The sequence below is a fragment of the Pantherophis guttatus genome, chromosome 3 (genome assembly GCF_059756535.1).
Source record: "Pantherophis guttatus breed Tessera chromosome 3, ASM5975653v1, whole genome shotgun sequence".
In the NCBI taxonomy this organism is placed as follows: domain Eukaryota; kingdom Metazoa; phylum Chordata; class Lepidosauria; order Squamata; family Colubridae; genus Pantherophis; species Pantherophis guttatus.
Genome location: NC_142065.1, coordinates 117154345 through 117179701, shown reverse-complemented (window position 1 = coordinate 117179701; position 25357 = coordinate 117154345). Strand labels below are relative to the sequence as shown.

At 42.8% G+C, this 25357-nt stretch overlaps 1 protein-coding gene across 2 annotated transcripts in view; it reads right to left on the bottom strand.

Moving 5' to 3' along the window:
- Positions 1-25357, bottom strand: part of DIAPH1 (diaphanous related formin 1) — a 196226-nt gene that overhangs the window by 68679 nt on the left and 102190 nt on the right. For both annotated transcript variants that reach the window (XM_060686588.2, XM_087891213.1), the window contains exons 18-20: positions 20705-20800; positions 13191-13285; positions 12692-12793 (exon numbers count right to left, since the gene is read on the bottom strand). In XM_060686588.2, coding sequence (XP_060542571.1) covers positions 12692-12793; positions 13191-13285; positions 20705-20800 — 293 coding nt within the window. The remainder of the gene's footprint in view (positions 1-12691; positions 12794-13190; positions 13286-20704; positions 20801-25357) is intronic.

Here is a 25357-nt window from a genome sequence, read left to right as displayed (position 1 = left end):
AAAATGATAGCTAAAAACATGACACAAGATCGTAAACATGAGCTTGAAAGGAGGGCAGGTTTTGAGACTGTACCTAAGGTAAAATATCTAGGAGTTCAGGTTGCAGAATCAAACATGAAATTGTTTCAAAATAACTATGAGGTGTTGTGGTGAGAGGTGCAGAAAGATATGGAGACTTGGAAAAAACTGCAGCTGTCTCTACTTGGAAGAATAGCAGCAGTTAAGATGAATATTTTGCCAAGATTTCTTTTTTTGTTTCAAATGATTCCGGTGCTTAAAAGTGATAAACAATTGAAAGTTTGGCAATCTGGAGTGAATAAGTTCGTCTGGAACGAGAAGAAGCCGAGAGTGAAATTGAAAATTATGCAAGATGTTCCAGAAAGAGGAGGTCTTAAACTTCCAAACCTACAGCTATATTATGATGCAGCAGCTTTAACTTTAACAAGTGATTGGTTTGGAAGTAAAAAGGCTGGAATATTGAATGCAGAAAGTTTTGATCTTGAATTTGGATGGCATGCTTACTTATTTTATGATGACAAAGTTGATAAAGTATTTAAAAGTCATATACTTAGGGACTCTTTGATGAGAGTTTGGAAGAAGCATCGACTCAAATGGGATTATAAAATACCGCTATGGCTGGATCTTGGTCATACTTTGTGGAATACAAATATAATGTCACTCGGGGGGTTTTTATACGAAGAGGTTCTTTTTACAGATGCGGGCAGATGGCAGCTGAAGACACTGCAGACACTGTTGGACGAAGGGATTAATCTAGATTGGTTACAGTATAATCAACTTCAATTGAGATGGAAAGAGGACCAAAAAACTGGTATTATGTTGCACGAGGAAGAATTGGTTAGACATATAAGAGAGAAAGGTCCAATGCATATCAAAAGGCTTTATAATGTTTTGCTAGAAAGGGACTCAGAAACTGAATTAGTTAAAGACTGTATGATTAAGTGGGCACAAAATTTTGAAGAACCAGTGATGTTGGAAACATGGGAAAAAATTTGGGTTCAGAATGTTAAATTTACACAGTCGCAGAACTTGAGGGAAAATTTTTATAAAATGTTTTATAGATGGCATTTAGATCCCAAAAAGTTGTCATGTATGTACCCTAATGTTCAGCCAAAATGTTGGAGATGTGAATGTTTGGATGCTACGTATTATCATGTTTGGTGGACCTGTAGGAAAGTTAAGGCTTTTTGGATAAAAATTTGGTGGGTCATGCAGAATGTATTGAAGAAAAAAATTCAATTTTCTCCACAACTGTTTTTATTGGGTATAGTTAAGGGTTTTACATTGGGTGAAACAAAATTGATATTGTATATGATAACAGCAGCAAGATTGTTGATAGGTAAATACTGGAAGAATGAAGCTTTGCCCACTATCGAGGAATGGACTTTGAAGATGGCCAGTTTTGCAGAGATGGCGAAGATTTCAGCATATTTAAAAGATTGTTCACAAGAGACTTATGAATGGGAATGGAAAAGGTGGATAGAATATGTTCAGAACAAATATCAAACTAGAAAGTATCAAATAGCTTTTATTTGAAAATAATGTATTGGAAATATTTTAATGTAATGAGGTAAAGAGAAAAATTATACAGGGGAGGGAGGGGTTTAAGTTTATATATAAGTGTTATATTAAGGGTTTTTTATGAGTATGAGTATGTTATAGGGAAGTCTGGGGGGAGGGGAGGGTTAGGGAGGGTTAGGGAGGTTGGGAAGTCTGGGGGGGGAGGTGGGGGGGGAAAAGGGGTGAAAATGTAATTGTAAAACTTTTGCAATAAAAAAATAAAAATAAAAGGTTCCTTTTGAGATACTACGTTTCAAGAGTTTTTACTTTCTTAAGTTGGAAGCAGAGGCAATCCTTACAGAAAGCAAAGTCTGAATACCCTTAGAATTTCCATCCCCCCCCCCCCGCTCTTTGGGGAGGAAACCTTGTCATTTCAGCAGGAGAAATCACACACATTCGGAAGTGATCCAGATGAACCACTGGTAGAGCAAACCAATTAACATTTGGTTAATTAATGTAACCAAACTGGGGATTAACATAAGAAAGCTGAAAACCCCCATTGCTTTCTGCCAACTAGATGGGTCAATAGCAGGGGGAGAGCCAGCTTCTTTTGCCACCGAGCCTCTACATATAGACATCAGAAGCCATGAGGAAATACTTACATGTATAGTGGCATCTGGCATGGAATGGCCATTAGTCTTGGGCCTTGCATAGCTGAAAAAATGGAACCCCAATATTAATTGGAAACAAGGCATCATAAAATTTCAGATGCCGAGAATCCACATAAGGAAACTGAGGGGGAAGAGCACCAAGAACAGCCATGCCTGGTCACACCACGCCAACCAAAAGCATACAAGGATTTGGCTGAAGTTTTTAGCGACAAAGCCTCAAACGAGCTCCCTCCCCACCGCGCCACCGACTGTGCAATAGAAATCTTACCTGGCGCTAAACTCCCTAAACCCAAGATGTACAGCATGTCTCCGAGAGACTTGGAAGAACTGAGCAAGGGGTTTCATCGAGCCAGCCCGACCAAAAATCGCAGCTCCAGTGTTATTTAGAGAAAAATAAGATGGTTCAAAATGTCTGTGTGTTGATTTTAGAAATTTGAATACAATCAGTGTGGAGAACATGTACCCCCTCCCCCTTATGAAAAATATGCTAGCATACCTCACTAAAGGCTGGACTTAATGACTTAAACTGGACTTAAGTCAGCTTAAGGCAGAATTAAAGAGGGGGACAAGTGGAAAACTGCATTTAACATCCCCCTTGGATGCTACCAATTCAAGGTGCTCCCTTTTGGGTTACAAGGAGCCCCGCAGTGTTTATGCAATTAATAAAGTGCTACATCAGCATTTGTATAAGGGGGTCCTGGTCTACTTGGACGACATTTTAATATATACCGAGACCAAAGCGGAACATGTAGTCAGGGCTATTTCAAACAAACTCTGCTCTGCCAAACTTTATGGTAAACTTTCTAAATGTGAATTCCACCAAGAGAAGATTGACTATTTGGGGTACCACATTTCACACCAGGGTGTAGAAATGGACCCTCAAAAAATGCAGGCTGTACTTGATTGGGAACCACCGCGCATGCGTAAACAGTTACAAAGCTTCCTGGGTTTCACCAACTTTTACCACCAGTTTATCCCCGCTTTCGCTCAGATTGCCCTCCCCATTATCAAGCTCTTAAAAATGAAGGGGGAGGGCAACCCTAAACCGAAGCAGCCTTTGAACTGGACTATGGAATGCCAAGCGGCATTTGAAAAACTTAAACGGCTGTTCTCAGCAGAATCAACTCTAAAACACCAGGACACGGAGGAACCATTTGTCATACAAGCAGATGCCAGCGATGTGGCTATAGGAGCGATCCTCCTTCAGAAAAATGAGCAAGACCAGCTACAACCATGCGCTTACACATCCAAAAAGTTGAATGAGACTGAGCAAAGGTGGCCATCTGGGAGAAAGAGGCTTATGCAGTTCATTGGGTACTTTTGAGGCACTTCCTAGAGAGGAGTAAGACCCCTTTTGAAGTCTGGACTGATCATAAAAATTTAGAAAACCCTCCCCAAAACAAGTACGATGGGCTCTTTACTTTAAACGGTTTGATTTTACTCTAAAATACCTCCCTGGGGGGAAAAAACTTTCTTGCAGATGTGCTCTCCAGAAAACTGCAATACAATAGTGCGAAGTCAGACGTAATCAAATCCATAGTATCAACAATCAACTGGCCGCTAAAGTAATCACCAGATCCCAGGCAAAACAAGAAACATTGACAGACAATGACACCACCCAAACTTTTAAACAAGCATTGGCCACCGATGAATGGTTTTTGAACCACAAATCCAGCTGTCTGATGAAAGAGGACTTGGCCTGGGTGGGAGGGAAATTGTATGTTCCAGCCAGCCAAAGACTATGCTTAATGGAAAGGTGCCACGACTCAAAATTAGCTGGATATTTTGGTTTTGTGAAAACTTCACACCTAATTAAAAGACAATTTTGGTGGCCATCACTGAAAAAGGACATAAAAAGCTATGTAGCTAGCTGCCCCATTTGCGCAGCAGCAAAAAGGGGCCTGGTGGCTCAGCAGACTGATAGCATTATGATTAACACCAGCTGTCTGCAATTACTGTAAGTTCGAATCTCACCAGGCTCAAGGTTGACTCAGCCATCCATCCTTTCTAAGGTAGGTAAATTGAGGACCCAGTTGTGGGGGCAATAAGCTGACTTTGTATAAATATACAAAAAGTATGAAGGCTATTGCTTAACGCATTGTAAGCCGCCCTGAGTCTCCGGAGAAGGCCGGCATATAAATAAATAAATAATAATAAAAAAAAGATGTCAGGGGAAAACCCCAGGTCTCTTGCAGAAAGTAGCCGAGCCTTCAGCACCATGGAGAGAGATTGCTATGGATTTCATTGTAGAATTGTCAGACAGTGCGGGAAATACTGTTATTTGGGTCGTGACAGACCTGTTTTCAAAACAGGCACATTTTATGCCTTGTCAAAAGATCCCAACTGCTAAATGTTTAGCCAAATTATTCCTAATACACATTTATTGGCTTCATGGAGCTCCACAAAGGATCAGCTCCGACAGAGGGGTCCAATTCACCTTCAAATTTTGGAGGGCATTTTTGGATTTGCTTGGTACTGGCCAAGGGTTTAGCTCGTTGCATCATGCATGTACTAATGGCAATTCTGAGAGATTGAACTCAGTGCTAAAACAATATTTAAGATGTTTTATTAATTTTCAATAGGATAACTGGACCGAACTTTTACCTTTTGCCGAAGTTGCATTTAATAACTCTGTACACTCGAGTACTGGTTTTATCCCTTTTAGGGTAGCGACAGGCCAGGAATTCAGCCCCATGCCTGAACTACCCACAGAAGAACTCACCATCCCCTCCCTTAAGGAGTGGATGGATAATTTGCAAAACACATGGCCAGTGGTTAGATTAGCCTTAACTGAAGCTAGAGAGGCTTTTAAAATTCAAGCTGACAAGAAAAGGATGGAACCCAAACTGTTCCATGTTGGAGACAGAGTATACTTATCTACAAAATTTCTGAAATCATTACAGCTATCAAAGAAACTAGGGCCAAATTTCATTGGACCTTTCCCTATCACTAGGGTCATCAATCCAGTAGCAATTGAACTATTCCTTCCAAAGACACTCAGGCAAGTCCACCCAGTATTCCACATTAGTTTACTCAAACGAGAAGTAATCTCATCCCTCAGACCACATGCATCCACACCACCTGTTCCCATCAGGATTGAAGGTGAACAACATTTTGAAATCAAAGAAATCCTTGACTCTAGGATCCACAGAGGGAAAATCCAATACTTAGTTGCTTGGAAACATTTACCCACATACCAAAACGAATGGGTCGCTAAACACCATGTTAGGGCTCCAACCTTACTGAGAAAATTTCACTCCCAATACCCTAACAAACCTTGTTAATATACTATCATGAAATATTTGTTTATATTTTTTCACAGGTGGACCCTTTCGTTTTCTAAGTAAGGTAGCATGTCAGATCCCTAAAGTGATACTGTCATTCAATTGGGAAAAGGGGGAGACTTGGATTCAATTTATTAGCATTGCCTGTGTCAACAGATATTTTACAGCCTATATCCTGGCCCCAAAGAGCCCTGAGATCCCCTTAACGTTGAGGAATGTTTATGACAGCTATGTGGGCTGTTCCACTTTAAAGGATAAAAGAGAAACAATGTGAATACATACTTATCCGGTTCTCAGGGCAACTGGTAAAGAAAACATCTTCACATTTGTGTATTGGCTAAAATCTGGTTTAAGGGAGGGGTCTCTACTGTTTTAATCCTACTTGTTTTGCCTAAGGGTATTCAGATGTTGCTTTGAATCCATTCTGCTTAATAAAAGGTTCCTTTTGAGATACTACGTTTCAAGAGTTTTTACTTTCTTAAGTTGGAAGGAGAGGCAATCCTTACAGAAACAGTGGAGTAACCCAAGGTTCTACCTTAGGCACAGTATTCTTCAATATCTTCATAACAATTTAGATGAAGGGATATAAGGGGAACTCATCAAATTTGATAGGCTCAAGATCTAGAACAGACATGTCAAACACAAGTCCCATGGGCAAGATCCAGCCTGCAATGTGGTTATACTTGGTGCAAGGGACTGCCCTGGAAACAGCAAAGGACTGGCCCGCAGCACCTCGGCTGAGCTCAGGCCAACTGGGTGCTGATCTACAACTTGGTGGCTTAGATCCACCCCGGCCAACAGGCACGTGTACAGGAGGCGACGCGCGCATGGGACCTGGCTTGCGCTGCCAGTTCCAGGCAGCGGAGATCGCGGCAACAGTGTTTTTGGGTGGCAGTACCTTGCTTTACGCCCCTTGCACAGTGCCCGCTTTGCCAATTGAGTATCGATCTCCCCACTTCCCCGGGCTGTTTCCGGAATCATGCTCCGACCGAGGCAGCAAAGGTGCAAGGACTTGCCAGGAAGCGCGGCACCGTGTTTACGAGATGGCAGCATCCAGGAGGACTGAAGTGCTATGTCTCTATCGGGCCTTGTTGCAAGAAAACCAGGCTTTCAACACCTACAGCTATAGGTAGGAAGACGGGGGCATCCTGAGAGTGGATCCTTTGGTGCCAAGTCCCTCTTCTGCCCCCATGAAAATCATACCCCACCCCACCCCACCCACCCCAGTTAAATGTGCCTAGGTTTGTTTTAAATGGATAAAAAGATTGTGCTACTCGTTATCAAAATCCGAGTGAAAGTGAAGACGCAGCTGATCCTGATGCTGGTAGGCAGAGGCACAATTCTTTTTTTCTTGTTTTCCTCCCCAAAAATTAAGATGTGTTTTAGAGTCCGGTGTGTCTTATAGTCCGAAAAATATGGTACTTTCTCTTCATTTCCTTTTGTACAATGCAGTAATCTTCTTCCTCCAGTAGATGGCTCCCCTGCTCCCAATTCCAGTGTTCCACAGAATATAAAAAACCAGAAACAGCTGACTGTCATCCAGTCAGGGGAGTTAGAGATAAAGTTTAGAAAAGCAATTTCTCCCAACAGTCACTTTTCACAATGTTGTTTGGCTTTTCCAGGCTTTCTATGTTTTGAATCATCCTTTAGGTTTTTCTTTTACTTCTAAATCTTTCATCTTTAATCTTCCTCCATAGTTTTTAGTCTTTAGTTTTTCTCCATAAATGGAGATAATTTTGGAAGTTTAGCTCTAAAGTAAGAGTTGGAAATTTTCTCACCCAGTGTCACTGCTCTGTCCACACACCGCTCCAGCACAAAATCTTAGTGTCCCGGTTTGTTGTGATCTAGGCTTACTGAGTCATTACAAGAAACAATTAGTCCCAAACAAACCTATTTTGTTGTAACAACTGAGAATTACGTTCATTCCCAGCTGAGTCCCAATTAGTTGCAAAACAAGTCCTTAGGAAGAAGTCCTTTGGGATAATCACCAACCTTTATCTTCTTTGACACCCTGCCAAAGGCCTTACTTGGCAAAGCCCCACAAAGTTCAAAAACAAACAAGAGATGCTGACTGGAAATAGAGTTAGCAACATTGCTTTCCTGCAAAAAGGCCCAAGTGCCTTTCTCTTTTAAGCCTCTTTTAAGCCTTATCACCTCCTGGCCTTACTCCCGAGTCGTCCCTTTTGCTTTAGCTGCTCTTGCCTTCTGGCAGCTATGCGTATGCATGCACTAGGAACAGGCTCCTCCTGTTCCTCTGCCTCTCTGATATCTGACTCTTGGGGCTCCGGAGTCTGCGCATCACTCCCAGATGAACCTGGCCCCATCTCTGCCTCCGACACAGAGCCCTCATCCCGGCCTTCCCCAGACTCCAGGATTGGCCCATGTTCCTCCCCAGCCTCTTTACTGTCCAAACTCCGCTGCCAGCTCCGCAGGCTGCTAGCAGACCACAACACGGTTGTCCCAGCTTGTGATTGACCAAAAATGGCCGTCGTCCCTGCTGCTGTTCCGAAGAGCTTTCTTTGGATCAGCGAGGAAATTGTGTTTCCCTTGCGATCGACAAAGCACCTCTCCTTTCTTCCCCTCCCCTCCAGGGAGGCTTAACCCTATAGGGTCTCCCAGCAAGCAGTTGCTGGCTGCATTTCAGGGAGCCCGGGGAGCTCTGCTATTTTCCAGCCGTTCTCGCCATGAAGTCACATTTTCAGGTTGACCATGTTCTGAATGCTTCCCTTTCACCCAGGACGCCAGCCCTTGCTGCCTCCTGTGCACACACCCAGGGGGCAGGGCTGAGGTGGTGGGGCGGTCCCTTGCTGGCTCCAGGACAGCCTCATGGGTCAGATCTAAATGTCAGGGTTCCAAGTAACACCCCCAACGAAAGAAAACTCTGAGGCCAGAAGTTCCTCAAAGTCCCATTTTATTAGAGATGTTCTCGGCTTGTCCACCCAACCGCTCATCGGCCCCTTCTCATTTTCCTCCCCAACAATGGCGAGACCCATCTGGGGCTCGACAGATGTCATATTGGCACATTTGAGAAAACCCAAATCTGAAAGGTTCCAGGTTTTCCTCACCCAAAAGAAAGTTCAAGTCCTTGCCCCAACACCCACATGTCCATCACATGGTCCAATCAATGCACTGTCCCAACTGGACATGGCTCCCAGTCATACCACCCCAGGTGCAGGGCAAGATATCCTTGACTCTCAAAGAAATGAATGTTATTATGCTAGATATCACTTCACTCCATACAATCCCCCCTCCCAGTTTCCCACAGCACTAAATGTGGCAGTCCTGAAGATCCAAAGTAAAAGATGGTTTCCACGACTGACACTAAGGGTGACTGCATTCCAGCCTGGATGGCCTCCACAAGTTGTAGATCAGTGCTGCATCTGCATCAGCTCCTCCATGCCCCGCTCGCCAGCCTGGCCTCACAGCCCGTGAGGCTTCCCTTTCGCCAAGGCAGTGGGCGGCCCCTCGCTGGCTCCAAGGTCTGCACGGGTCAGATATAAGGCTGATTGCATTCCGGCCTGGATGACCACCACAAGCCTCCATGCCCTGCTTGCAGATCTGGCCCTGCAGCATGCAAGGATTCCCTTTCCACTGGCAGCACTGCCAATCTCTCCCCTTCCCCTCGTCCCTTCCTGAGTGCAGAGAAGGAAGAAGATGGGAATGAGAAGCAGGGAGGCAGGGAAGGAGAGAAAGAAAGAGGAAGGAAGGAAGGAAGGAAGGAAGGAGAGGCAACTTGGTTGGAGATGCCCCAGTTTATGCAGTTCTGTATCAGTCTTGGATCCATTGAGACTTGGGTTCAAAGGAGAAAGCAATTTTGTTTTCTGTTTTGTCACAGATGGGACTTTGTTGGCAATCCAAGTTAACATTGGTATTCTTGAATTGTGAGCTCTCATGAAAGTATCCCCTCCTTGTGTGTTACGAACAGCCATTTCCATTGGGGAAAACAGGACAAAGCAGAGTGGGGAAAATATTTTCCTTTGTTATATTTCCAGTCTGAATTAGACCATGCAGGGTCCCTACAGGAGAGCCCTTTTAAAGATTATGTACTAATAGAAAAGCAACTAACTTACCTGTATTCCTAAATGCTAAAGCTGTATTCCTAAATGCTAAAGCTAAATGCTAAAAAACAGGAGAGCTCTGATCAACTATCACAGCCACCATTTTGACAGTTTTGCTGTACTGTTGTCTGTGGACACCCCCACTAAATGAAAGCATGGGATAAACTGAGTCTAGTTTGTTCTCAGTCTTTTAACTGGCCACAAACAACTAGCAAAAGTGGCATTTGATCACAAGGCAAGGAGGCATTGAGAAATGTTTCTCCTTTTGCATTTGAGCATCCAAGAATGGGCAGGAAAAGAGAAAGGGAAAGAGGAAAGACAAAGAAAAAGAAGAAAAGAGGGGAAGACAGCAAGGAAGGAAAAAGAAGGAAAGAGGGGAAGGAAGGAAGGAGAATTAAGAGGGAAGGAAAAGGAAGAAAAGGGGAAGGAAGGAAGGAAGGAAGGAAGGAAGGAAGGAAGGAAGGAAGGAAGGAAGGAAGGAAGGAAGGAAGATTATGAGAGGGAGAGAGAATCTCAGGAAAGACCTGCCTTAGCACTTGGCCACCAGCAGTCCTGCTGCCCTTTTGCCATCCCCTTGCCCCCTCCTCTCCTAGTGGTCTCCTATCCTATAGCTGAGGATGCTTTGGTTACAAAGCCAGTTTGCAAGGAGAGGGAATGGGCCTCCCTCTGACCCACATAATTTGCCTTCCTCCACACACCATGAGCAACCTGCCCAAGAAGAGCGAGCACAGCAGCAGCAGCCTTGAAGAGGAGGTAAGCGCAGCCAAGCGCCCCCTAGGGGAAGCAGGGCTGGGCTGGGCTGTGGGGTCCCGGTGCCCTGGGAACTCAAGGGCTGGGCTGGGCGCTTGCCCTCCACTGCCCAGGGCTCCAAGCAGCCTGCACTGCCTTCCGGGGGTCCTCCACGTGGCCTGAGAGGGACGGTGAGGCTCCTCTGATAGGCAAGGGTTTGGCGCTTGCCCTGGTCTCACCTACCTCTGCTGAAGACAATGGATCCCCCCAGCCCCATCCGGGCCACCACAGTGATGTCGAGCTGGCCATGCCCCCTTGCCCCCCCCCCCCGGTCAACCACAACCCTGATGCGTCCCACAATGAAATCGAGTTTGACACCCCTGATCTGGAAGGATATCCACAGACTTGAACACTAGGCTGTATCTAACAAAATGCAATTCAGTGGCTAAAAAATAAGATTTTACACTTAGGAAGACCCAAATGCACAGGTATAGAATAGGTGGTACTTGGTTCAACAGCTGTAACTGTGAGAGGGATCTAGGTGTCCTAGTGGACAAACACTTAGGTATGAGCCAGCATTATACTACAGTTGCCAAAAAAAAAGCCAACACTGTACTAGGATGCCTCAATAGATGGGTCAAGGTATCAAGATCATGTGAATTGTACCGCTTTGTACTTCAGTGGTAAGACCATACTTGGAATGCTGCATCCAGTTTTAGTCACAATACAAAAAAGATGTTGAGATTCTTGAAAGAGTGTAGAAAACAGCAACAAAGACAATTAGGAAGATAAATATATGATGAATGGTTGAAGGAATTGGGTATGTCTAGTCTAACGAAGAGAAGAACTAGGAGTGACTTGATAACAATTTTCCAATGTTTGAAGAGCTGACAACAGAGGAGGCAGTCAATCTATTCTCCAAAGCTTTTGAGGTCAGAGCTAGAAGTAACAAGTGGAAGATTAAAGAAAGTTGCAACCTAAACTAAGGAGAAATTTCCTGACAGTGAGAATAATTAATCAATGGAATGGTTTGCCTCCAGAAGTTATGGGTGCTCCATTATTGAAGGTTTTTAACCATTTTTGTTTGGAATGGTATAGGGCAGTGATGGCTAACCTTTTTGCCATCGCGTGCCAGGAGGGGGGGCGGGGAAAGGTCGCGCACGCACGTGCCCACGCGCATGCGTGCGCAACCCCCTCCCCCCCGCTCCTGGCACATGATGGCCTGGTAGGCCCGTTTTTCTTTCTTACCTGGTTCCAGATCCTCTCTGTGTATCTGGGAAGGGCGAAAACAGCCTTTCCCACTCCCTTGGAGGCCCTACGGAGGCTGAAAGGGCCCATTTCCCAACTCTCGGTGGGACAGGAAGTAACATTTTTTGCTGTCCCCAGCCTCCAGAACCTCTCTAGGAGTCTATAGGAGCCTCTCTAGGAGTCTATAGGAACCTCTCTAGGAGTCTCTGGAGGCTGGGGACAGGAAAAAACGTCACTTCCTGTCCCACGGGAGTCAGGAAATGGGCCCTTTCAGCCTCCGTAGGGCCTCCAAGGGAGTGGGAAAGGCTGTTTTCGCCGTTCCCAGATACACAGAGAGGATCTGGAACCAGGTAAGAAAGAAAAACGGGCCTTCCCCACTCCGCCCCCAGGCCCTCCAGAGGCAGGAAACAGCCTGTTTCCCTACTTCTGGTGGGCCCAGAAGGCCCGAAAATCAGCTGGCCGGCGCGCGCATGCACCCCAGAGCTGAGCTGGCGTGCCCACTAATATGGCTCCACGTGCCACCTGTGGCATGCGTGCCATAGGTTCGCCATCACAGGTATACGGTCTTCTCTTGACCAGTGTGTTGGACCCAACTGTTAAAGTTTCCCCTTGAATAGCAGTATACTCATCACCTTATTGTTTAAGCTTCAGAAGTGTGAAAGACAAAATGTATATTTCTATAAAATATAAGTGAAAATAAAGAAAAATAAAGTGGGGGAAGGAAAAAAGGGGAAGAGAAAAGTATGGGATAAAGAGAAAAAAGAAGAAAAAAACATTAGCTTCCAACTCTTCAGCGCAGTAGAATAAAGGCAATAAAATTACAACTTTTTGGTTTTGCATACTGAATATATACTAGCCATTTTTATAGCAACAAATAAATCTAATCAGCAAATCCTAAAATCAGAATTTCATTTTTTTCTGTCTAGAGCACAAAATAAAATTTTAGAATTTCAAATAGCTCATGAGACATATAGTTAGAACATAAGGACTATACTTAAAGCTAAGGGGAAAAAAATGAAGCATTTAGAATAAAATAGTAGACATAACAGTGGGACGTCCTAGCAAATGATGTGACACACTGATAAATAAGAGGGAGAAACTTACATTGTATTATTGTGGGTTTGTTATCAATTTCTTTTCTGAAAGAGATATGATTCCTCTTCTGCAATGGATAATCACTTACCACAATTCCAAATTGCTCAGACTCAGCTAGTTCATTATATTCTTCTTTTAGTCCTGCGATCATCTTTAATTTGTCTGGTTCAGGCATTAACTTAATCAGATTCTGAGAAAGAAGTTAAAAGGATACAGTTGCTTGGAATAGCTTTTAATATGATAATATTGACCTAGGAAAAACTAGTCTAAGGATGAGTCTTTTAAACCTTTTGACATAATTTGATATGCCTCTAAATAGCAAATATTCAAATACAAGGGATCCAATGATATCATAAAATCTCTTGATTATTATATACCCAAACCTGAATAATTTATGATCTATCAAACAGAAACCTTGGGGCTGCCAGTACTTGACAATCTCTCTCTGTTCTTACAATCCTGGATAGCAAAATAAGCACTTTTTAGTTGCCAGAATTACTGAAGATTGAGTTCAGCTTAATGGATACTGGCTGTGAAGACTTACACTCTAGAGAGAAAATATGATCACACATTCTAGTCTTTCTCACCTGCACCATGGATTCAGTCAACACAGCTTCATTCACCTCCAAGATGGCATTCTTGATTTCCTCATAAGGCAAACGAAAGGAGCCCAAAAAAATTGCTGCCACATTTAAAGAGAAGCACAATTAACCAAATTATTGGCATATCCAAATATTAAAATCAGAGAAATGTACCTTTCCTGACTTTTCCTTTCTTCTTTCAAATAAACATTCAAATATTTCTGAAAGTTTTTACAGGTAACTTAGGCAAACTTTCCCACCAGAATTACAGAATAACAGTGGATGTGACCTTGGAAGTCTTCTAATCCAACCCATTTGAGCAGAAGAATCTATACTAATCCAAACAACTCCAGTCTCTTCTTAAAACCTCCAGTTAATGGAGCATTTACAACTTCTGGAAGCAAGCTCTTCCACTGCTTTTTCATTGATAGAAATTTCTCCTTTTTTCTCATCCGTTCTTGTCAATATTTCATCCAGTTCAGATTTCTCCAAGTTGAAGCCATATTGTCTACGATCTGCTTCATATCTTGATTATATTTGCAGTCTTGTATACCAATCTATCTCAATCCCTTGACTCTCTAGTTCTTGTTTTTGTTTCAGTTCTCCCCGATCTGTCAAAATGTCTTTATATCTAACAATATTCCCCATGTTCACAATATTTGGGTATGTCACCGCTTCTATTGTAGAAAGCCACATTGGTAATTCAAATATTGTTTTTCTTTCACTCTCTCCCACACTGATAACAAACCATTTCTTACATAATGTGTTTGGAAGTATCCATGTATCCTTTGTTTCCCGTACCATAAAAAGGCATGCCAACCCAGTTGTAAATCATGACCCTCCAATATCAATAGTCTTGTATTCCTTAATAAAATCCATTCTTTAATCCATGTTAACGCTGCCACTTGATAATACAATTCCCAATTCGGAAAGCCAAACCCACCGCTACTTCTTGCATCTTGTAGCATTTTTATGTTGATCCTTGCTCTCTTTCCTTGCCACACATATGTCCACGTTATTTTCTTCAACTCTTCAAAATATTTTTTCTCCAGCTTTATTGGTATAGTTTGAAATAAAAATAATATTTTTGGTAATACATTCATTTTTATTAATGCTATTCTTCCCCATTAGTGATAATTGCAAGTTTCTCCATTTCTCCAGGTCTATTTCAATTTGTTTTTTCAGTTTATGATACAGTAATTGTCTTCCTTGAGCATTGCACATCTTGATGTCAGATAAATGCCCAAATATTTCACTTTCTTCACAATTTGGATGTCCAGTTGCTCCATCATCTCCTTTTTTTGCTTTTCTCTCATATTTTTTAACTAATATTTTTGTCTTATCTTTATTAATTTTCAGACCTGCTACTTTCCCATATTCTTCTATTTGTTCTAATAGTTTTGGCATTGTCTCTATTGGGTCTTCCATGATAAACACCAAATCATCCACAAATGCTTGTAGTTTGTATTCTTCTTTTTTAATTCTCATTCCTTTATTAATTATTTATTTATTTATTTATTTATTTTTATATTTATATTTATATTTATATTTATATTTATATTTATATTTATATTTATTTATTTATTGCAATTTATATGCCGCCCTATCTCTAAGACTCAGGGCGGCTCACAACGGTAAAATGCATAGTTCCTCATAAAAGCCAATATAAAATTAAAATTCCAATTTAAAACAATTTAAAATTTATTAAGAAACCCCCCATCAGTCCAGGTTACGGAACAACCAGGTCTCCAAATCGCGGCGGAACGAACGAAGGTCAGGGGCCATCCAGAGCCCCAAAGGAAGCTGGTTCCAGAGGGTGGGTGCGCCCACAGAGAAAGCACTCCCCCTGGGGGTTGCCAGCCGACACTGTCTGGCTGACGGCACCCTGAGGAGGCCCCGTCTGTGGGAATGCACCGGGCGATTGGGAATTGTCGCTGGCTGCAGGGGGTCCGACAAATATCCCGGGCCTAGGCCATGAAGGGCTTTGTAGGTAATAACCAACACCTTGAACCTCACCTGAAGGGCAACCGGTAACCAATACAAGTCGCGCAGGAGGGGTGTAACATGGGAGTGTCGGGACGCTCCCATCACAACCCGTGTGGCCGCATTCTGCACCAGCTGAAGCCTTCGAGTGGTTTTCAAGGGCAGCCCTAGGTAGAGAGCGTTGCAGTAGTCAAGACGGGAGGTGACCAGCGCATGAGTAACAGTGCGTAGGGCATCTTGGTCCAAGTTAAGGGCGCAACTGGCGCACAAGGTGAACCTGGGCAAATGCCCCCCTGGTCACGGTTGTCACATAATCTTCCAGAGACAACCGTGAATCCAGGAGGACACCCAAGTTACGAGCCCTATCCACAGGGGGTAACACCTCACCCCCGATGGAAGATCTCGATCGGACCAAGATGCTGGTACCCACAGCCACTTGGTCTTGGTGGGGTTGAGTCGGAGCCTGTTCCTCCTCATCCAAGTCCATACCGCTTCCAGGCAGCAGGACATCACATCGAGGGCATCACTGGGCTGGTTTGGGGTGAATATAAAAAGCTGGGTATCATCAGCGTACTGATGATACCGCACCCCATAACCACGGATGATCTTCCCAAGTGGCTTCATATAGATGTTGAACAGTAGAGGCGAGAGGACCGACCCCTGGGGCACCCCCCAAGTGAGGGGGCCTCATAGCCGACCTCTGTCCCCCTGCCAACACCGCTTGCGTACGGCCCGAGAGATAGGAGAACCACCGTAGAAACGTGCCTCCCACTCCCAACCCCTCGAGCCGTCGCAGCAAGATACCATGGTCAATGGTATCAAAAGCCGCCGAAAGTTCCAAGAGGACCAGAGCAGAGGAGTATCCCCTGTCCCGAGCCCTCCAAAGATCATCCACCAGCGCGACCAATGCCGTCTCCGTGCTGTATCCCGGCCTGAAACCTGATTGGTACGGATCGAGATAGTCTGTATCCTCCAGGGCCAACGGGAGCTGCCGTGCCATCACGCTCTCAATAACCTTCGCGACAAAGTGAAGGTTGGAGACTGGACGAAAGTTATTCAGTATGGTTGGATCCAAGGCAGGTTTCTTGAGGAGGGGTCTCACCACTGCCTCCTTCAAAGCAGCAGGGAAGATCCCCTCCTCCAAGGATGCCATTATTACTGCCTGGATCCAATCCCGTGTCACCTCTCAGGCCGCATAAGCAAGCCAGGAGGGACACGGGTCCAGTACACACGTGGTGGCACTCAGCCTTCCCATAATCTTGTCCACTTCCTCAGGGGTGACAGGATCGAACTCTTCCCAAATCCCCAGACCAGCTGCCTCCTCACCGTCAGACCCTGCCCAGTCAGAGTCCAGACCGTCCCGAATCTGAGATCTTATCCAGCAGATGCTGACTAAACTCCTCGGCACGTCCCCACAAAGGATCCTCCCCCGCCCTCCGATTCAGGACAGGGCGGCCGGGCGATTATCTGCGGATGCGATGAGGGCGAAGTATGCCCGCTTCGCCGCCTCCATCACTACCAGATAAGATCGTGTGAACGATCTCAACTGGGAACAGTCAGATTCGGCTCTCCAACCGCTCTCTAGGCCTCTCCTACGGTGCTTCATCTCCTGGAGCTCCTCCGTGAATCAAGGAGCCAACTGGGATCTGTGTCAGTCAGAGGCCGCAAAAGCACGACACGGTCGAGTGCCCCGGAGGCCGCCTTTTCCCAGGCATCCACCAGAGACTCAACTGGGGCGTGAGAGAGAGAGAGAGGTATTGTTTCAAGCTCCGTCTGGAACGTCTCCAGATCCATCAGGTGTCTGGGGTGGAACCAGATGGTCGGTCCCGCATTTCAGCGGGGGATTGGCATTCTGGAAGCCCAGCCGCAGGAGATAATGATTGGTCCATGACAGGGGATGAATAACTGGTACTCCCCCACTGAGATCATCACGCCACTGTTCCGAGATAAAAACAAGATCGGGGGTGTGCCCCCCTCATGAGTCGGGCCCTGAATTATCTGGGTCAGGTCCATGGCTGCCATGAACTCCCGGGCCGCCCCCGAACTCCACCCAGGGACGGCAGATTAAAGTCCCCCAGAACAATAAGTTTAGGGAACTCAACCACCAGCCCCGAGAGAGCATCAAGCAGCCCGGGCAGGGCCGTTGATACGCAGCTGGGAGATAGGTACGTAATCAACAGGCCCAACTGCCCTTGCGGACCCCTTCTCATAAGGAGGGACTCACACCTGTCTATCTGAGGAAAAGTGACCTCCCGTGGACCAAGGGACTCCCTAATAACAACTCCCACTCCCCCACCCCTGCCCTGGGCCCTCGGGTGGTGTAGCACCCAAAAACCTGGTGGGCAGAGTTGTCAGAGGGACTCCTCCCTCCGAGCCCAACCAGGTTTCCGTAATGCAGGCCAGGTCTGTGTTCTCCTCCTCAATCAACTCACGGATGAGGGGAGCTTTGTTAACCACAGACCTGGCATTAAAATAAACCAGCCTAAGGCTAGGGACCCTCTCTCTCAAACCCCCGGGCGGTCGGACAGAACCAGAAGGGTTGGAGCACGCCACCGCTCGAAGATAGCCGGGGCGCACTCCCAAATACCGATATGGCCCTCTGTTCATCCACCTGCCTCCATTCCCAATTGCAACCGGAATCGAAGTACCCATCCTCTCCCTTGGGGCGCCATCGGCCCCCATCCCCGCTCCAGCCCCACCGCTCTCCTCCCTTGGCCTGGACTGACATTGATCCAGAGGAGCCCCCCAACTACCTGCCAGAAATCACAACCCTCCCCCCTCCCCAGTCTCCTTAAAAATTTACATAAAAAATTATATAAAGCCTCTTTAGTAAAACCCTTAAGGCTCTTGTGCCACCTCTCGGGATCCCAGGACCCGTCCTTAAGGCAGTTCTTAGCGAGGCTGGTCGGCCAAACCCAGGAATGGGGGGCATTCCTGAGGGCATGCAGTTCAGCGGTTGCATAAGTTCGAGATGCCTTCATCAGCCATGGAACGGATATGGCAACGGCAAATGGGGAACAGTCAATGTCACAATAGGTGTAAGGCCAAAACACAACCCAGCTTTCTGGAACAGCCACTCCCGGTACTCTCTCACAACATCCAGGGCATACAATGTTCACAACCCTTGCCTCCCTGTCACCAAGACAAGGTCGATGTAAAATGCTGGGTGGACCCCAGGGCCGGCGATCCCAGTCCTCGGTGCTCTCTCACAGCAGCGTGGGCCGGGTCAGCTGAAAAAGACCCCACAGCCGCCCTCTCACGGCGGCGGATGTTGACATCTCGGGGCAATGGCCATTTCGGGCTGCAGGGGGAGTCCAAGGCGATCGATGAAAACTCCTAATCCATGCAGCCATAGCAACAGAGATCTGGGAGAAAGGGTGGCAGAGGTCCCAGTGTATTTCCTTTTCCTGCCTCACTTTTCTATTTAAAATCTCTAATGTCAATATAAATAATAATGGAGATAAAGGGCATCCTTGTCTTGTTCCTTTTCTAATATCTATTTTCTCTGTCATTTCACCATTTACCATCACCTTTGCCGCTTGGTCTCTATATATTGTTTGGATCATATTTATAAATCTGTCTCCAAAATCCATAATTTTCAACTGTTTCATCATAAATTGCCAATTCACATTGTCAAAAGCCTTTTGTGCATCTAAAAATAACAACACTATTTGTTTCTCTGAGTGTAATTCATAATATTCTAGCATATTTAATTTAGTTCGCATATTGTCTCTAATTTGTCTTTTTGGTAAAAAGTCATTTTGGTCCAAATGTATAAACTCGTTTATTAATTTTTTTAATCTTTCAGCCATGATCGATGCAAAAATCTTATAATCCACATTTAATAAAAATATCGGTCTATAATTCTTTATCTGTTGCAGATCTGCCTCTTCTTTTGGTATTAAAGTTATATATGCCTCCATCCATGAGTCCGGAATTTTAGCTTTAAGTAATAGTTCATTGAATACTTGCAGCATCACGTTGCTTAGTACATCTTGTAGGGTTTTATATACCTCTGCCGATAATCCATGGGCCTGGTGTCTTCCTATTTTTCTGTCTTTTAATTCCCTCCATTAATTCCATCATAGATATTCTTTCTTCTAATGATTTTTTGAACTTTTCCGGGATTCTAGAGAGTTCCAATTTCTTCAAATATTTTTCTCTCTCATCTTCTTCTATTATTTATTGTTGATACAATCCATTGTAGTATTTGAGCATAAATGATTAAGAAATTATATAATTATTTATTGTGTAATAGACTAGAGGATGAAGAAGTAAAAGAAACAATGATAGCATGGGCAAAGAATTTTGGATACACTATAGAATTGGAGAAATGGCAACACATTTGGGAAAGAAATTAACAATGGCAACAGCCTATAAAGAAAATCTGTATAAGATGTTTTATAGATGGCATATGCCACCAGAAAGATTAGCTAAGATGTTTAAAGATAAATCAGCTAAGTGTTGGAAATGTCACCAGTTGCCGGGATCATACTATCATATGTGGTGGTTGTGTAAAGAAACAAAACAATATTGGGTGAAAATACAAACATGGTTAGAGGGAATGTTGCAGCAACATATAGAGTTAAAACCAGAGATATTCTTATTGGAAATCTTACCAGAGAATTATAGTAAAGAAGATACATATTTGATTGTTCATATAATAACAGTGGCTAGAATTGTATTTGCACAAAACTGGAAAGCAGATAAAATCCCATTGGAAGGAGAATTATAAAAAATTTTTTAGAATGTGCAGAAATGAATAGATTAACATTGAGAATAAAAGATAAAGAGGAGTCGATGTATTTCATGACATGGGATAAATTTTATGATTGGTTAGAAAAGAAATATGAATAAGGCTATAGAGATAAATTAGATAGAGAATAGATGGGAGAAAACAATTAGAAAAATAGATACCCAGATGATGTCAAGTAAAAGGAGAAAGGGGGGGGGGGTAAAAAGGAAAAAAGTGAGATATCATAAAATGTATGCAAATGATGTAATAAAATTAAATAATAATTGAATAAGAAATTGAAATGAGAATAAAGATAATTAGAAAATCGGGGCTCCTTGAATACCACTTTAGATTGAACTGAAAAGGGAAACAACAGGAGAGAGAGGAAGGTGTAGAGAGGAGAGGAGAGGAGAGGAGAGGAGAGGAGAGGAGAGGAGAGGAGAAAGAAGAAAGGGAAAAGGAGAGGAAGAAAAGGAGGGGATACAGGAGCAGAGGAGAAGGTTAGAAGGGGGGAAGATGAGAGGAGTGGGGGAAGAGAAGGGGAAGTAGGAAAGAGAAGGAGAGGAAGAACGAAGGAAGTAGGAGGAGAAACAGGAAGGAAGAGAAGGGGAGGAGAAGAAGAAAGGTTGGAGTAAAGGTAAAGGGTAAAAGAGCAGCCACAAAAAAGTAAAAATTAAAATTAAAAGAAAAGATGAATGAAAAACGATGGAAATGACTGTACATGCAAATGTGTTTATGAGAAATAAAAATAAAAACTTTAAAAAAAAGAAATTTCTCCTTAACCATATCAAATCATACTCACAAAGGTTCTGAGCATTTTTTGAATCTAGCACTCTCAGCTCCTTGACTTTCTTCTTAGGTTGGTTCTTTTCCTCTCCACTCTCAGGTTGCTTTTTTGCTGTGAAGAATTAAAGATCATAGCGACCCAGATAATTTCAACAGAACTGTCCATAGTTACCAATTTCTCAAAGAAATTCAGAGCATCTCTTAATCACTGAAAGGATTTTAAGAGTGATAAAAAGATAAGGTATGCCTGCTATAATAGGTGTGTCTAATATCAGGAGGTATCTTTCAAACTTCCCCTCACAAAACAAAACTACACTGTTATTCTCCCATTTATTATTTGAAAGCAGCAACTGATCCATTTATGTGCTCATACATAAAGGACTACGTTACAACACTAGAATGGCACATTGAAACGTTGAATAATAATAAAGGACTATATCTTAATATAAACAAGTGTATTAACACTAGGATTACTAATGGTGGCCTGACTAGAAGCCAGAATAGAGCAGGGGTGAAATGCTCCCGGTTCGGACCGCCCGATCCGGTAGCGATGGAGGCGGGTGGTTCGGAGAACCGGTAGCAAAAATCCCTGCCCCCCTCCCATGCCCAGCTGAGCCGCGCGATCATCAGAGGCTTTTTTTTCTTTTAAATGCCTCTGACGATCCAAGCTCTGACAATCCCAGCTGAGTTGCCTGATCGGCAGAGGGTTTTTAAAAAACCCTCTGATGATCAGGCAACTCAGCTGGGATTGTCAGTTACAAACTCTTCGCCGAAGAGGTTGTAGAAAAAATGGTTTTAAAAGTAAAAAAAAAAAAATGGCCATGCCCACCCAATCACATTACCCCCACCCCCACCAAGCCACGCCCACAGAACCGGTAGTAACAAATTTTAGATTTCACCACTGGAATAGAGGCAGAAATAAGAAATAGGGGGAATATTAGCACACATATTTTTCATACAATAGAATAAAAGCAATAACTAGAGGGAAAGATTAGAGGTTGAAAGAGGGCAGTACTATGTAAACTCAAATAATATTGTGATTGGCATTAAAATGGAACATTGAAATATTGAATAACTACTTTAAAAGAAATATGTATATTAATACTAGGATTTCATGAATTTGATTAATGTAACAAATACTATTAATATTATTAGTGTCATTTGTCCCAAAATGAATGATACCCAGATACTGCACTGTTCGTGTATTGATACTGATGTTGATGTACATTCAAAAAATCAAAATAAAAAAAAACTTTAAAAAATATGGATAAGATTTAGATAAGCAATTTAGATAGGATATAAACCTTATAGAAAAAAAGAGGCACAGCATAATTAGAAAATAGGATCTTGCCCTAAAGTACAAATGGAAGATATATCAAATTGGGGCATTAGAATCACAAATAATTACCAAGATGACCTGCAATAATGGTACAAAGCCAGGAATATACAAAGTGAAATGCCCCTATGGATAAAAATATTCCCTTCATGGAGATAACTACACGGGAGGGAACCATTTAACCAGTTTAATTTTCTATGTACAGGAAATACAGTACATGATAAAACATATTGATATCTATTATCTGAGTTTGGACCTGCCCTGAGAAATGGTAGATAGGCCACAGATTCACCAGCTCATTAAGAATGACACAGTCATGACCATAGTTATTAGAAATTGCCTTGTCATACTCTGAAGAGTAATAAATACATTATTACATAAAATTTTATGAATCACAAACTACCACATCAAGTGCATGGAATATAATCCTATTAGATATATTATCACAGCTGTTTGTTGGGGAAAGGAAGGAAAAAGAGGAATGTTAATAAAAAAAGAATTGCCTTAGAGGTGACAAATCCTATATTAGCAGTTAGATGTGAGTATATACTCTATTACCGTGATGGCGAACCTATGGCACGGGTGCCACAGGTGGCACACGGAGCCATATCGGTGGGCACGTGAGCTCATCTCCGGCACGCATGCGTGCGCCAGCCATCTGATTTTCGGGCCTTCAGGAAACACACTGTTTCCGGCCTCCAAAGGGCCTCGGGGGGGGGAGGCCGTTTTTGCCCTCCCCAGGCTCCTAGAAAGGCTCTGGAGCATGGGGAGAGCAAGAAACGGGCCTACCATGCCCACCGGGCCATCACGTGCCAAAAGCGAGGGGAGCACGGGGGGGCGGGGCGCATAGAATTATGGATGTGGGCACGCATGAGTGTGACTCCACCGCGCTCCCCCCACTTTTGGCACGCGATAGCAAAAAGGTTAGCCATCACTGCTCTATTATATTAACAAGAAAAGGAATTGACAGATTTATGTAACTAGGAATTCAAGCATTCGTTAGATGTAACACAATTTCTCATGGATTAAATAAGGATTATTTTTTCTCATCATGTTACTTATGCTTACCAGCTAGTTAATGTAATAATATCTGTGTCACACATAAATTGGTGCTTCATGTTCAGTCATCTCTAAGGAAATAATTATATTCTGCCTTCTATTTTTCTCCTCTCCAAAAGATAGAGTTACTCCTTTGAAATCAGTTAATGAAGGCAAGAGGAAAACAATTTGGTTCATTAACAGATTAAAAAAAAACACAAAACCTGAATTTAGAGACTGAAATAGACCTGAGAAAGCATATTCAGCTCTTCTGAAAATAATGTCTGAGGTCCATGTCACAGTAACTTCCTGAAGTTAAACTCAATAATGAAGAAACAATAGTTTGAGCTCTGGGTTTTTGGCTATTACAATAAGCTGATCACTCTCAAATATTGCAATAATGAATTTTGACTCAGTGTTGATGCAGTTTTTCCATCAATAAAAGGAGATTAAGAGCCCCTATATCCTCTACCTGATAGCAAAACCTGAAATATGAATCGGAGAGGGGAGCTCACATGCTGCATATCAAAACTAAATAAAACAATGTATTAATATGTCGTCATATTCATGGGAAAGCATCTTTTACTTTCAAAAATTACCAATAATCTGTTTCTGATAATTATTACTTTCTGTTTGTTGCTTCCTTAAACCTTCCCCCACTATGATTCATACCTTTCCTTAGCTAAATATAGCAAAAGATTTAGTCTGACATGTAATCATTTTCCTGAAAAATAACTGAAAGATATGAATGAAAAGAAACCAACCATTTGCTTGGTTTGTCAGCATTGACTTGACAGAAAAAAATGTTCAGAGTGGCTAAATGTAATTTTTAACTGCTATTGATCACAAATACTACTTTTCATGAAATAAAGCTTGCTTGTTGGCCTGTGTCTGCTGAGTGAGCATGAAAAAAGCAGGAAGCAGAGCCATCAAATAATAGCAGCCTTTGACTCAGCATGGTTTTCTTCCTGCAGACTCCTCCTTTGTTCAATTTTATTTTTTTCTGCGCCATCAATACAAAATGGAGTCTAAAGGGAAGGCAAACATCCTCCCTAAAATGGCTGAATGCGGCAAAGGAAGATAGAGAATAGTAAAATAAGGCAATAGCACCATCTGGTGCTTTAAAAAAAACCTGATTTGGCATTGAGATGCTTTAGAATTGAGAAGCATAAATTGCAATGGAAATAAGAAGACCTGATAGTAAATGTGAAATCTGTAAAATCACTCTCTCTGATTTATATCTATTCTATTTTTGAGCCACAAATTCTTCTGCAATTATAATCCATAAAGGTCTATGTTTAAACTCTGCCAGATTAAATATTACACACAATATTGTAGAGACTTATTATTATATGCTATATAAATGCAGTATTTATGTATCATGAATTTGAATTTGAATAGGAAGATTATTATTTCAACTTCCAAATTTTGGCTTTCTGTGATATTATTATATTTCAAGAGTAGTTTGGAAAGTGATACGAGCTCATGGAAATTCTTGTTAAGAACTGTAGGTCCAGCTGAAAATGCTTAAGACTTTTAAGAGCCACATGACAGCATTAAATGTCTCTACTGAATTTCAGATTTAGGATTTGCAGAAATAAATTTAAATTTATTTTCCCAATTTAGCCTGCATGAATTACCCAGGAAAATTGCAAAATTACACATTTCATTTTGCAGTGTGAACTTGAGAATGTCATAAACCTAAGCCATTATATAGACGTGTGGGGTTTAAGTAAAATACAACTATATGGAAGGCTAAAATGCAAACTTCCCTTTGAATAGAAAATTCAAAGTGAAGTATTACAGTATCAGAATAAAAAGCCTAGCACATGTTGTAATTAATTATCTCCAATATATTCCATAATGGAATATGGAAAAGTGAAACAATTTACAACTGTTCAGGTACCAGATGGAAAATCTGCATAAGAGTTTTAAATTCTGACTAGATCTTTCTCCCTACTCTCCACCACCACCACCACCACTCCAAAGATAAAGCTGATAAATCTCTTTGATTACACTTAACTCTCTAAAATACAGTCTGGATGCTGTTAAAGCTTCCTGGTATGGGAAATGCACTATAAAAAGAAAGAAACAGATGGGAATAACAAGATGCTCTGGCAGCCAAGCAAAATCCTTTATCTGAGGAAAAGGAACACCCCCCTTTGTTTTCTTTGTTCCTGAGAAATGAGGTCAGCAAAAAGGGAGGGGGCAGGAAAAGGGGGAGGAGGGAGGGGAGGAAATGGCCACCACCCTGATGACACAATGTCAGGAGATCTCATCTTCCAATCCAGTGGC